Genomic DNA, 14,727 nt, shown 5'->3' on the forward strand with positions numbered 1-14,727 from the left:
TATTTCATCACCCGGTCCAAAACCAAACCAGTAGAACTGTCCATCATCCTACAAGGCCAGAGTCTGGAAGATAGAATAGTTGATAGGATTGGTGGATCCTCCAGCTATCAGGTTCACATTCACAGGGAAAAGGTTCTGATAAGAACTGTTGTGTGGAACACTGCTTAAGTATATATATATACAAAGCATTCAGGAAGGCCACAGATGAAGTGAAGTGTATGACAGATAATGCAGGGAAAGCAGTCCAAACACAATAATTATTTAAGAGCAAATTGCTACCTTCTTCGTGATAGTTGGATTGATGCCCTTGTAATCAGACCTGTCTTTTGGGCTGCTTAATACTATAGCACAGGTCAAGTCAGCCATTAGAATTACTAAGCAGTGGTGCTAACCAATCAGTCCTGGGAAGGGAAAGACAGTTAAGTGTACATGTGTGTCTTTGTTCTTATCACCATGGCTACTGTATTAGTGGATCCACAGAGCAAACACAGCTGGGGGAAAAGAAAGTTGCTGTGGTAAGCTCTTCTTGGTGGCAATGCTTTTGACTCCAAGACAGGGTTTAATGCAGTAACTCATCTAACCAGCCATGGATTTGGTTTGTTTCCTAATAATGGGGTGGGAGAGGGGACACTTTGCATTATTTGTCATGTATAAAGGTTTTTACCTATATATATTGGTTTTTCGAGACAGGGTTTCTCTGTGTAGCTTTGCGCCTTTCCTGGAACTCGCTTTGGAGACCAGGCTGGCCTCGAACTCACAGAGATCCGCCTGGCTCTGCCTCCCGAGAGCTGGGATTAAAGGTATGTGCCACCACCGCCCAGCCTACCTCAATATTTTTAAAAAGATTTTTTGTATGAGTGTTTTGCTGGCATGTATGTATATATGTATGCATGTCATGTGCATGCCTACTGCCAACAAAGTCCAGAAGAGGCTGTCAGACACTCTGGAACAGGAGTTACAAACTTGTGAGTTGCCCTGTGGGTGCTGGGACTAGAACCCAGGTCCTCTGAAAGAGAAGCCATCTCTCTAGTCCCTCAGTATTTTTAATTTTTTTTTTTTTAAAGATCCCTGACGTGGAACAGTCTCAATAATCAATTTGCATGACTGGATATTCTGAACTTACTAAAATTTTATTTTCAAAATATGGGAACATTCAATGTAATTAAATGTGTTTGGTATTTTTAACTACAGATTTATGGAGTAATATTTTGGCACACCTACGTGGCATGTGATGATGAAACTTTTAAAAACCACTAGTATCAGCCGGGCGGCGGTGGCACACGCCTTTAATCCCAGCACTCAGGAGGCAGAGAGCCAGGGGGATCTCTGAGTTCAAGGCCAGCCTGGTTTACAGAGCGAGATCCAGGACAGACACCAAAACTACACAGAGAAAAACCTGTCTCGAAAAACCAAAAAACCAAAACCAAAACAACAAAAAACCCTAGTATCTAGTGATTCAATATTAATACATGTCTAAAAAACGTAATGATCAGATTGGGGTGATTCATGTCTCCATCTCCTTGCTGGACTTGGAACTTCCCTCTTCTAGAACTTGTTACTTCCGTGCAGGCTTTCAGTTTTGTCCTTAAGTCCATCGGAATAGCTAGGAGCGATCGCCAGGGGATCCGCGGGATAAAGGTTGGGGAAGCAGCTATGCCTGTCCAAATTACAGGAAGCACCCATAACCCGCCAGTCAATCTGGCGGACACAGCGAAGCTCCGCCCAACTCTGCTTTCGCTGACGCCTGCGCAGACCGCGCGGGTTCCCGGTGGGGTCGGCGGTAGCCCCGCCCACTTGGCTGCGCGTGCGCAGACGCTGCGGGAGGCGGCGGTATGAGCTCCACGGTGCCTTCGGGGTCTTTGGTGGCCTCCCTCTGGAGAGCAACAAGTAAGGCGATCCGCCCGGGGTCCCGAGACTCGGAAACCCGCGGGGGAAGCCGGCTTCTGATAGGGGAAGACGCCGGTGCGGAGACCCAACTGCGGTGCACCAGGACCGCGGGGTTCCGAGCCTTTGGGTGTGCTTGGAGGAGGGGCGCGGACTTTGCGGGTGGTTTGCGAGGAGCCGCTCGCACTTAGATGCCGCTGGGAACGTATGGAGAAGAAGGACACTTCGGGGATGAGTGTCATTCATTTACTTGTTTGCTTACCTCAAGAATAATTTGTACCCGGCAGAGGGTGCATGCCTTTAGTCCAGCACTAGGCATGCAGAGGCAGGAGGATCTTTGAGTTCAAGGTCAGCCTGGTCTAAATGTTCTCTAAGCGAAAAGTCAGATAAATGAGTACATATAACGAAAAGTACACGAAGCCAAGAACTGTTAGAAGAGATGCCTGCTTGCTTTCTGTAGAAACCAACGTTTTTCAGAACTGTTGCATTATTTCTCAGTATATTCCTCAATTAGCATCCCAAAGAGGGTGCAGAATGTAAGTTTAATTGATGCCATCCCTGGGATGTTACGTAAACTGAAGACAGAATTACTGCTTTCTTAACAAATGGCCCCAATTTTTTTTTATTAAACTTTCTAGTTTTTCCCTTCAAATACTTGATACCTGTTGGTTGTTCAAATCTTAAATGATCTATACAATAAATATTATAGAAAATGAAGGGCTTGCTCCAAACCCTTAGGTGATAACTTTAGTGTTTATCCAGCATTCTGCTGTTTTTAAACAATTATGTTACGTTTGATACCAGAAATTATGTATAGACACACATGACCCATGTATAAAGTATAAAGCAAAAGGAACTCAATGAACCCATTTTCTCATGAAAGTGGTTCGATGCAGTTTGCAATCATTGCTTTTTTTTTTCAACTACTCATATTTCAAGATCACTCCATATAGAAATGTGAGGTGGTATCTTTTACCTGTGTATGACAAATTTTCCATTCTCCTTATGGATACTTGGGCAGTACTAGAAACACCAGCATTGAGTGCTACACCTTCTGGTTTGTGTTCCCCATGCCCCAGCACAAGATGTAAGTTCCTAAAGGATGCTGTTTTATTGATTTTCCTGTCAGGGTTGGGGCAAGCCAACTGCTTCCTTATCCAAGGAATTGAAATTAAAGCCCACACAGATTGCAGAATAGCAACGAAACTTTGTTTGAATTCTTACACTGCAGGAGAGCAGAAGGCCTGTAGTAGAATATTATTTTAAGGTCTGTTACTTTTTGTTTATGTTGCATTTGTTTAACTCTGTGAAGATATGTTACTGTACCTGTCTAAAACACCTGATGGTCTAATAAAGAACTGGCCAATAGCAAGTCAGGAGAAAGGCTAGGCGGGGCTGGCAGGCAGAGAGAATTTATAGAGGGAGAAATCTGGGAGGAGGGCTAGGTCTAGCAGCCAGAGAAGGAGGTGGACACCAGGGACCAGCCACCCAGCTCCACAGCCAGCCATGGATTAAGAAATAAAAAAAGATATACAGGAATAGAAAAGGAAATGCCTGGAGGCAAAAGGTAGTTGGGATAAGTTAAGAAAAGCTGGCTAGAAACTAAGCCAAGCTAAGGCCAGGCATTCATAATTAATAATAAGCCTCTGTGTGTAAATTTATTTGGGAGCTGAGTGGCAGGCCCCCCAAAAGAGCAAAAAAAAGAAAAACCTCCAACAACACAAGCCACAATGAAGAAGGGCCAGAGTGTGTTGCGTAGGGTCTCTTTAATGGGGTGTACAGGGAAGAGGGGGCTGGTTACTAAGGAGTTGGGGTGGTTCTCATTTAAATTGATATACCTAGGTAGCACAATCATTTTCTGTATATGTTCCTTCTTATAATGCATCTTACTTCAGTCATGCTTGCCAAAATAAACATGATGGTAAATAGAAGATTTTCCTTTTTTAAAAAAAATCACTTTTAGGGCACAGTTTTACCTTACTGGGTAAGCACCCAAGCCCAGTGTAGGACCGATGGGCCTTTCTGGTCCTGTACTGGAACATGAGGAGAGTACAACTAAATAGAATCTGTATAAGTTTCCTGTTGAGAAAGGAGGAAAATCCCATGCTTCAGAGAGGGATGTACGTGCATGCATCCTGGTGCTGTTGGTCCTGGGGGAGGGGGAGGCTTATGTTGCTAGGTGCATCTCTTGGAGAAAGGTGTGTGTGCATAGTGTGTACAGGTGAGGAAATTAGGCTGCCAAGTGCATTATTGGAAAAGGACCGTGTGCATATTCCAAACCAGACGGAGTCCTAGGTTACTAAACTATTCCCTGTATTTGCCCACCTCCTTACTTTATAGCTCTTTGCAAACTTGTAGCACTGGTTATCTCAAAGGAAGGGAAATAGCTGTGTAGAATGTAGGCATTCAGGAAAGGATTTTCGCTGGATGCCATTTGTCCCTTTTGAATTAATGCTAAATGGTCAAAAACGCAAGTAGGCAAAATTAGTCAATTTTTAAAAAGTAAAATTTTTTTTTTCTCCATTAGGATCCTCCCTTCTGAATCATTCTTTGAGGAAGGTGAGTTATGGAGAAGGAAAATCTGAACTTGGGAAGCAACCTCTTAAGAAGTCCAAGTTGCCAGTGGGTCGTTTTGATGCGCCCGAGGACTCGAACTTAGAGAGGGAGCCACTCAAGAGTGAGTAGATTCAACCACTGTCGGTGGGTGGGTGCCTAACATAGCAAAGAAAATGTCCATTACTAGAAAATGGATGCTAGAAGTGAGATGTGCTCTTCGTTGTTATTACCAGTTACAAAGGATATTTCAGTGAGTAAAAATACCACGTGGACTATCTGTATGTGGGGTTGTTAACTTCCTTAAAAAGGTTTTGGGTTGGTGAGATGCCTCCCGGAGTGTAGATTCCAGCACTCTTGTGCTAATAGCCATGGCAGCCCACAGAAGATACAGGGAATCCCTGGGGCCAGCTGGCTACCTAGACCATCTGAAATGAAAGACCTTGCTTCAATATATAAGATGGAGAGCAATCAACGGAGAGACCTGAAGTCATTCTCTGACCTCTGCATGCACACGCACACACAAGTGCGTGGACGCACACACACAAGAGCACACGTACATCACACGTGCATTCACATAAGCATACCCATGCAAGCCCCACAAAAAGGTGTTTCTAAAGCTAGAAATGGTGGCCCATGTCTGGAATACCAGCACTCTGGAAACTGATGCCAGAGAATCAGGAACTGAACAACATAGACTGTCTCAAAGGAAGGGTTTCTGAGTTTTAGTACTTATTTGTTACTTGGGGGGGTTTTGTTTGTTTGTTTTTACTATACTCCCCCCACCTAGCTGAGGACCAAACCCAGGACCTTGCGCTTGCTAGGCAAGCCCTCTACCACTGAGCTAAATCCCCAACCCTTTACTATACTTTCATTATTCAAAAGGTAAAACATAGAAATTGGTATCCTCTGTGATACAAATAACAAGCCTTTGTTTGTTGATGAAACTATCTGCTGTGAAAAGACCAGCTGCAGCATGCAGTAGATCGTGCTGAATGTACAGGGAAAAGCCGAGGAGTCAGGGCACAGTGAAGATGCTGGGCCTTAGAAAAGGGTGGAACACAGAACTGCATAGTGAAGAGAAGACATCTCTCATTCTCTCAACTCTAATAACCTTCCTTCCTAGCTCCCTGTCATCTGTCCACTGGACAGAAAGTGGCATCTGAAGGGACACTAGCCCACTGGAGCATGTGCCTCTGGCCGACCTTGCCCTTCTCCCCCATTACCTCTAACTTGATAAAAGCCCTTAGATTGCATTCCTGAAGCTAGCCCCCAAGGTCCATTCCCTTATTGGCCACTTCCTCCTCCTGAGGCTGACTACTAAGGTCCAGTTATCAAAGTATTGAAGTCCAACCGTCAAAAGCCCCCTTTGGCTGACCTAATTAACATGCCCAATTAAAATTAAACACCTCATCCTAACACGGGATTCCCTTGTACCTGTATAAACTGCCATTTTCCTATGTGCCACGTCTGTCTCCCCTCTATCCAGAGGCGGTCCTTGGTCCTCTAGGACAAATACCCTTCCCCCTTTCCCTTGTTACCTTCCCCCTCTCCCTGGTCCTCTCTCTCCTGTCTTTGTCTCTTATTCCCCACCCTCTGTCCCCTGGGGCTGAGAACTTGGTCTTGGAGGTCCTGAGCTGGTACTTTCCCTTTCTTTGAGGGAGGTAATAGACTAAATACAATTTATCATTGTTGTTTTCTTTTTTTTATTTTATGACTTTATGCATATGTGTTTGTGTCTGTCTCTTTGTGTTGGGGGTCTGTGCATGCAGCCAGAATCATTGGATTTCCTGGAGCTGGAGTTATAACAGTTGTGAGTCACCTGCATGGACACTAGGAACCAAATTGTGGTTCTCTAAGCCTTGGCTCCAGCCTGGTTCCTATGTTCATTGTATTGGGTGACTTTTCATGGGGAGACATTTAAGAAATCAGTTCATCCCAGATGGGGCACCAGTAGGCCAAAAGAGTGATTCTGTCTAATTGGTAAGTCGATGGATTTATTGGGGTTTCTGACAGGAGCATGGAAAAGGGGATGTACTGGTTACCTTTTCTTACTGCAGTGACAAAATTCTTGACAAAAGCGACTGAGGGAAGAGAGGGTCTCTTTTGGCTCATAGTTGAAGAGGGGGTGCAGCCTGTCGTGACAGGAAGGCATGGTGGCAGGAGCGTGAGGTGACAGTCACATCGTGTCTGTTGTCAGGAAGCAGAGAGAGGCAAATGCTGGTGCTCAGCTTGCTTTCTGGTTTTCAGGATCCCAGGCATAGGATGGGGTGGACGTTCAGGGTGGATCCCTCCTCCTCTCTGGAAGCTCTCACACAGAAACAACCAGAGATGTCTCCTGGGTCACTTTCCATCTTGTCCAGTTGACGGTTGAGATGAGCGATCACACGAGGCTGCTTACAGGAATATGTGCCAAACAAAAGCAGGAAAAGAGTTCATTCTGGCTTACGATTCTGGAGGCTGAAATGCTAAAAGCCTAGTGCTGGCATCTGGGCTTCAGCATGGCTTCCAAATCTTCCCAGTTAGATAGAGATCAGAAGACAGAACTGCCTAGACAGTGTGTGTCAGTAAATACGCATCTTCATTTTTTTTTTTTTTTTTTTTTTTGGTTTTTCGAGACAGGGTTTCTCTGTGTAGCTTTGCGCCTTTCCTGGAACTCGCTTTGGAGACCAGGCTGGCCTCGAACTCACAAAGATCCGCCTGCCTCTGCCTCCCGAGTGCTGGGATTAAAGGCGTGCGCCACCACCGCCCGGCGCATCTTCATTTTTTAATGCCTTGTGATCACATTAAAAACCACTGTTCCTTAGAAAATGCTAACAACCCGGTGCCAGTAGACACCGTTCAACCTGACCTGAACAGTCAACGACCTTAGGCAGTGTTAACTACTGCTTCTGGAAGTTTCCAGTTCAGCTTCTGTTTTGCTTTCTTCGTCTTCTCATCCATTGTTTCTGCCATTTCTTCCTGGATTCCAGGAGGCTGCCACAGTAGGATAGTGGTTGCTAGGGCAACCTAGGATACATTACCAGACTCTGTCTCATGATAGATAGATAGATGGATGGATAGATAGATAGATAGATAGATAGATAGATAGATAGATAGATCGGTCAACATAGGATACATTACCAGACTCTGTCTCATGATAGATAGATAGATAGATAGATAGAGAGATAGAGAGATAGAGAGATAGAGAGATAGATAGAGAGATCGGTCAACATAGGATACATTACCAGACTCTGTCTCATGATAGATAGATAGATAGATAGATAGATAGATAGATAGATGGATAGATAGATAGATCGGTCAACCTAGGATACATTACCAGACTCTGTCTCATGATAGATAGATAGATAGATAGATAGATAGATAGATAGATAGATAGATAGATAGATAGATAGATCGGTCAACCTAGGATACATTACCAGACTCTGTCTCATGATAGATAGATAGATAGATAGATAGATAGATAGATAGATAGATAGATAGATAGATAGATCGGTCAACCTAGGATACATTACCAGACTCTGTCTCATGATACATAGATAGATAGATAGATAGATAGATAGATAGATAGATAGATAGATGGATGGATAGATAGATCGGTCAACATAGGATACATTACCAGACTCTGTCTCATGATAGATAGATAGATAGATAGATAGATAGATAGATAGATAGATAGATAGAGATAGATAGATAGATAGATAGATAGATAGATAGATAGATAGATAGATAGATAGATCGGTCAACATAGGATACATTACCAGACTCTGTCTCATGATACATAGATAGATAGATAGATAGATAGATAGATAGATAGATAGATAGATAGATAGATAGATCGGTCAACATAGGATACATTACCAGACTCTGTCTCATGATAGATAGATAGATAGATAGATAGATAGATAGATAGATAGATAGATAGATAGATCGGTCAACATAGGATACATTACCAGACTCTGTCTCATGATAGATAGATAGATAGATAGATAGATAGATAGATAGATAGATAGATAGATCGGTCAACATAGGATACATTACCAGACTCTGTCTCATGATAGATAGATAGATAGATAGATAGATAGATAGATAGATAGATAGATAGATAGAAAGATGGATGGATGGATGATGGATGGATGGATGGATAGGTGGATGGATGAATGGATGGATGATGGATGGATGGGTGGATGATAGATAGATAGATAGATAGATAGATAGATAGATAGATAGATGATTGATAGATGGATGATGGATAGGTGGATGATAGATAAATAGATAATTGATAGATGAATGGATGGATGGATAGATGATGTATGGATGGATGAATGGTGGATGGTAGGTAGATAGATAAATAGACAGGGTAAATGGAAGATAAGATACATAGCTGTCTATGAGCATCTGATGGGAATTAGCATAAAAGGTGGGGCAAATGAAATTTAAAGGAAAAATAAAACCGTAACAAGTACATGTGCTAGGGAGATGTTTAAGAGAGAGCAAGGTATGGCCATAGAAGAAGAGATTAGAGAACATGGCACATGTCAGGCACAGCTGAGTGGCCTCAGCGTAAAGTGTAAATAGTAGATTAACAAATAGAATGTCGGGCTCGTTCATGTCAGATCTGAGCGTTAAGGGCCAGCAAGCTAGCTCAGCAGATAAAGATGCTTATACTGAGCCCAACAGCCTGACTTCAGTCCCAGGGACTCCACTGTAGGAGAGAAGAGTTCCTGAATATTTCCATCTGACCTCAGCACTCACATCGCAGCACCTACACCAAACACAACACACGTATACACACGCACACAAGCAATAGATGTAATTAAAACAATTTTTTAAAGCTGAGAGTGGTCAGTAAGGGAACTGAGGGTAGCTCATTGGGAGAGCGCTGGTTTAACAGGCATGGAGCCCTGGCCTCATTCTAAGTCCATAAATCCAACATGGCGGCGCATGCCTGTAATTCCAGCACTAGTGAGACAGGAGGGTCAGAAGTTGAAGGCAGGCAGCCTGGGCTACATGAAGTCCTGTCTCAGGAAGTAAATAAAGACGTTTTGGTGAGGTTTTTGTTTGTTAGTCTGTCTTATTTTTTCTCTTTTCTTTCTTAGATGATCTCACTGTGTAGCCCTAGCTGGCCTGAAATTCCCTATGTAGACCAGGCTGGCCTCCAACCTACAGAGATCCTCCTGATTCTGCCTCTCAAGTGTTTGGATTAAAGGCGTATACCACCACATATAGTCAAATTTTTAAAAATATATTGGGCTGGAGATTGTCTAGCCAGCTCTATTAAAGTGTGATTTAAATACCCAGTTCTGTGAGTTTTCACAAATGTTTGCGGTCATGTAAACAACATTAAGTATAAGTTTTCTTATTCCCTACAGAGTTATCTTTTGCTTATTTTTAATCAGCCCTATCCCCACCTCTCCCCACAACCATTGGTCCATTCTCGATCCCTGTAGTTTCGCTTCTTAGAGGATTTTATGTAAATGAGAGAATGCCTAGTCTTTCGTGCCTGGCATCCTTCACTCAGTCTACTGCGGAAGAGATCGGTTAGAAAGAGGCTCCGCTTCCGTGCACACGTGGCTGGAGATGTAAGAGGCAGAGCGCAGATGGTACAGCACGTCACCACAGTGTTAAGAGTGAGCCGCTGAGAGTGTCAGGCTGGTGGCAACAGAAGGAGGAAGCGTCAGGAGACTTCCGGGTATGACAAATGCAAAGGAGAGGAGAAAAGGGAAGACGGGATGTGTGGTCGGGGAGGAGAGCTCAAGAGTGAGAGCTGAAGAAGAAACATTCCGGGCATAAGAAAGTCCAGTGGGAGTCCCAAGTGAGACGAGCCTCCTTCTAAGAGCCTCTGTGGCCTCTGTGTTTGATGGTCCCTGACGTGGATATTGAGATGATGGAGAGTGGGGTGGGGAGGGATGACACTATAATCCGATATTCATCTTTCCGGAGCAAGATAGAAAAGTCTATGAGTTATTACAAACTAGAGGCAAGAATTGGACAGAGGAGTGGTGGGGGATTCAGCAGAGGAAAGTCTATCAAGGTTTGGTCAGCAATGAGAAGGAGCATCTCAGTGTGTGCATACAATCATGTGTGTGTGTGTGCACATACGTGTGTATGTTGTATGTTCGTGTGTGTGTGTGTGTGTGTGTGTGTGTGTGTGTGTGTGTGTGTAGTAAGGGTCTTGTGTGTGTATGTGTTGAGGGTCTCACTGTGTGTGTGTGTGTGTGTGTGCGTGTGTAGTAAATGTGTGTGTATGTGTATGTGTAGTGAGGGTCTTGTGTGTGTATATGTTAAGGGTGTGTGTGTGTGTGTGTGTGTGTGTGTGTGTGTGTGTGTGTGTGTGTGTGTAGTAAGAGTCTGTGTGTGTGTAGTAAGGATCTCATGTTCTAGAATAACCTGGAACTACTGGCCTCAAGAACTTCTCCTGCCTTCATTTCCTGAATAACTGGGACTACAAGCATACTACTGAATCTGGCTCAGCATGTTCTTTTTTCCTGGTACTGTTAAAGCCCTGACCCCAGATGGAGGGTATTTGGAGATAATTAGGTTCGGATCATATGGGTGAGGACTTCGTGATGGGACTAGTACCCTTATGAGAAAGACACTGGAAACCTCTCTGCCTCCCTCTTTTCCATGTGACAATTCATAAAGAAGGGACATCCCACAGTCAGAAAGAGGGCCCTCACTCCAACCAACCACACCCCATCGAGACTTCCATTGCATAAGCCACGAAGTCTGTTTTGTCTCAGCATTCCCAGCTAACTACCACACCCAGAGTCCCAGGAACGGGGCGGTGGGGTGGGGGGCGGCAAAGAAGAGCGTCCATTACCGGCTTTCAGGGGGATCACAGAAGTTCCCTGAAAACAGAATGATGACATGGGTATGGGAGAGTTAGGCACAGGGCAGCAAAGATAAAGATTGAAGAAATATTTGCAAAGTTTCAAGGTGAAGTTCTGTATCTTCTTTGGTGAGTCTGTAGAGGGGCTGCATAATTTGGGGCAATGATCTTTTAGTTTTTCAAAAATACACCACTTGAGATCGGAGGTTCTTTCTAACAGCTGGTTACTCATCTGTTCTCTCTATACACAAAGCAGTACAGCATGTGGGTTTCAGTGCAGGCTCAGTCTTACTGTGTGACATTGAACGACTTTGTATACCTGTAACATGGGGGCAGTATTGTTTCCTGACTCATAGAGTTATTATGTGGACTGAGTAAGTTAACGTGTGTAAAGTGCTGAGAATTGAAAGCCCAGTATCAGGTTATAATAGAAGGATCATTTGACCCTCAGCATTTAACACCAACCCAGGCAGTATTAGTGACACCTACCATCAAACAGTAATCAATCAAATTAATTGATTAATTAAAAATTAAAATCCTCAGAATGTGGCTTGGTTCACAGTGAGGACTCCTATCAGGAAAATGTAGCGCATTTTTGTAATCAGACATTTCCTGTCCCAACCACCCAGTCCCAAATAAACACACAGAGATGTATATGAATTATAAATGCTCAGCTGATAACTCAGGCTTGTTACTAGCTAATTCTTACATTTCAATTAAACCATTTCTATTAATCTTTGTATTGCCACTCAGCTCAAGGCTTTACTTGTCCTCTAGCATGTTTTGCTTCCTGGATATCTGCTGGTGTCTCTCCTGACTCCACCCTCCTTTTTCCCATCATTCTCAGTTCTGCTTTCCCACCTAACTTCCTGCCCAGCTACCATCCTGTCAACTTGTTATTAACCAATGAAAGTAATGCCTATTCATCGTGTAGAAAAGGATTGTTCCTCAGCACATTTGTGTGTGTGAATGTGTGTGCATGCATGCATTGCATGTGCACGTGTTTGTTACTAGAGACTGAACTTCACTCGTGCTAAAACAAGCGTTCCGTTACCGAGTTGTATCCCCAGCCCATGAACACAGTGTTAAGACCAATGATTTCACTTATGATCGTAAAACCCATCTGCTGGAGCCAAAGCCTGTGGTAAGGAGAAATAGTGCTCACAAGTAAAACCAGTCAGCACCTGTACATACCTGTCACAGTGCTAGACCCTTCACATACATTGCCTTGTTCAGTTCAATGCTATAAGGCAAGTATGACCACCACCACCCCCCATATGCATACACCACACACATCTTACTGGAAAGAAAACGGAGACACGGAACTTGTCTCTAAACCCTTCAAGTTCAGTAAAGCTGTACTCTGTTCTCACTCCTTCCCTCCTGTTGGGTCCAGCACCACATATGAAACTACCTTTTAGTAGTTTCTAGACCTGAAAGCACTCCAAGAATTGGTGTTAGTGAAGTTGATTGAATATGAGAAATGCATATCTCAAGTGCCAGGGAAGGAAGGGGAAGAACCACATACATGACTCATTCAAAGACTGTATGATAAGCCAGGCACTCATAACCAGCTTGTGCAATCCTGTCCCCAAAACTGACCGTACGGTTTCTTCCATCTCTGCTGACTGCCTTGTTCATATCTCCTCTTCCGTAGAGTTTCCAGATGATGTTAATCCAGTTACCAAAGAAAAAGGTGGACCCAGGGGCCCGGAGCCCACACGCTATGGAGACTGGGAACGGAAAGGACGCTGTATCGACTTTTAAGTCACATTCTTTAACTGCAGAATCATTTTCTGAATGGTTTACTTCACATTTTTCTTTCTCTATATCCTTTAAGCCATGTGATGTTCATTGTGTGTTTTAAATTACATGACAGCTGTGAAGCTATATCTAGGAAGTGGAAACACTTGTCCGTTTGCACATGGTAACTTTAAGTGTGTTGGGGTAGAGAGGGCTGCAAGCCTTTGCCGTGATCTTTATCGATTCAATCAGTTGCTTATAAAATGCACATATAAATACATAATTTTTGAAGATTGTCTTTAGATTGGTATTTTATTTTGTATGTGTGAGTGTTTCTCATGCATGTAAGTATGAGCTTTGTGCCCATGAAGGCCAGAAGAAGGCATCAGATCCCCTGGTACTGGAGTTAGGGGTTGTTGTGAGTCACCCTGTGGGTGCTGGAAACTGAACCCAGATCCTCTGCAAGAGCAAGTGCTCTAAACCTCTGAGCCATCTTTCCAGCCCCTGACATTTAATGTATATTATTTTTAACTATGTTTATACATGTATGTCTGTGTATATGTGCATGTGAGTGCAGTTGCCCTAAGAAGCCAGAAGAGGGCGTCAGATTTTCTGGAGCTGTAGTTACAGGCTGTTGTGAGCCTCCTGACCTGGGCGCTGGGAATCAAACTCACGTTCTCTGCAAAAGCAGTACTCTCTGCCTTTAATCCCAGCACTGGGGAGGCAGAGGCAGGCGGATCTCTGTGAGTTCAAGGCCAGCCTGGTCTCCAAAGTGAGTTCCAGGAAAGGCGCAAAGCTACACAGAGAAACCCTGTCTCAAAAAAACAAAAACAAAAAAAAAAAAAAAAGCAGTACTCTCTCTTAACCACAGAGCCATCTTCCCAGCCCCAAGAAAATAACTTTTCCATGACTGTTGCTATGACTACGTGTGCTGATTAGTTTTTGTCAATTTTGCATAAGCTGGAGTCATTTTGGAAGAGGGAACCTCAGTTAAAAAAATGTTTCCTGGGCTGGAGAGATGGCTCAGAGGTTAAGAACACTGGCTGTTCTTCCAGAGGTCCTGAGTTCAATTCCCAGCACCCACATGGTGGCTTACAACCATCTGTAATGAGATCTGGCTCCCTCTTCTGGCCTGCAGAAATACATGCAAACAGAACTTTGTACACATAATAAATAAATAAATCTTAAAAAAAAAAAAAAAAAGAAAAGAAAAAGTTTCCATCAGATTGACCTGTGGGCAAGTCTGTGAAGCATTTTTGGTTTTTTGTTTTTTGCTTAATGACTGATGTAGGAGGGCCCAGCCTACTTTGGACAGTGCTACCATTGGGCAGGTGGTCCTGGATTGTAGGAGAAAGCAACTTGAGCTAGCCATGGAGAGCACGTTGCCAAACTGCTTCCCTCTGCTTCAGTTCCTGATCTGCTTACCCTGCTTTCCCTTCGTGATGGACTATAAACTGTAAGATGAAATAAACTCTTTCCTCTCCAGGTTGCTTGTAGTCAGTGGTTTATTAAAGCAACAGAAACCAAATTAAGACGTTAGAATAGTAGCTTTTAAAAAGTGTGTGTGTGTGTGTGTGTGTATGTATGTATGTGTGTGCGCGCACAAGAGAGAGAGTATATGTGGGCATATGTGAGGAGGTCAGACAACTTTGGGAGTTAGTCATGGTTCCAGGAATCAACCACTCAGGCCATCGAGCTTACGCAGTAAGCCTTGA

At 43.6% G+C, this 14,727-nt stretch overlaps 1 protein-coding gene across 1 annotated transcript; it reads left to right on the plus strand.

Moving 5' to 3' along the window:
* The first annotated feature begins 1,767 nt into the window (after nt 1-1,767).
* Sdhaf4 (succinate dehydrogenase complex assembly factor 4) lies at nt 1,768-14,497 on the plus strand. Its single transcript, XM_052745282.1, has 3 exons — nt 1,768-1,887; nt 4,412-4,561; nt 12,927-14,497. The coding sequence occupies exons 1-3, from the start codon at nt 1,833-1,835 to the stop codon at nt 13,034-13,036; spliced, it is 315 nt and encodes a 104-aa protein (XP_052601242.1). The 5' UTR covers nt 1,768-1,832; the 3' UTR covers nt 13,037-14,497.
* The last annotated feature ends 230 nt before the right edge of the window (nt 14,498-14,727 follow it).

The sequence above is a fragment of the Peromyscus californicus genome, unplaced genomic scaffold (assembly GCF_007827085.1).
Source record: "Peromyscus californicus insignis strain IS unplaced genomic scaffold, ASM782708v3 Scaffold_19__1_contigs__length_69161282, whole genome shotgun sequence".
Classification (NCBI taxonomy): domain Eukaryota; kingdom Metazoa; phylum Chordata; class Mammalia; order Rodentia; family Cricetidae; genus Peromyscus; species Peromyscus californicus.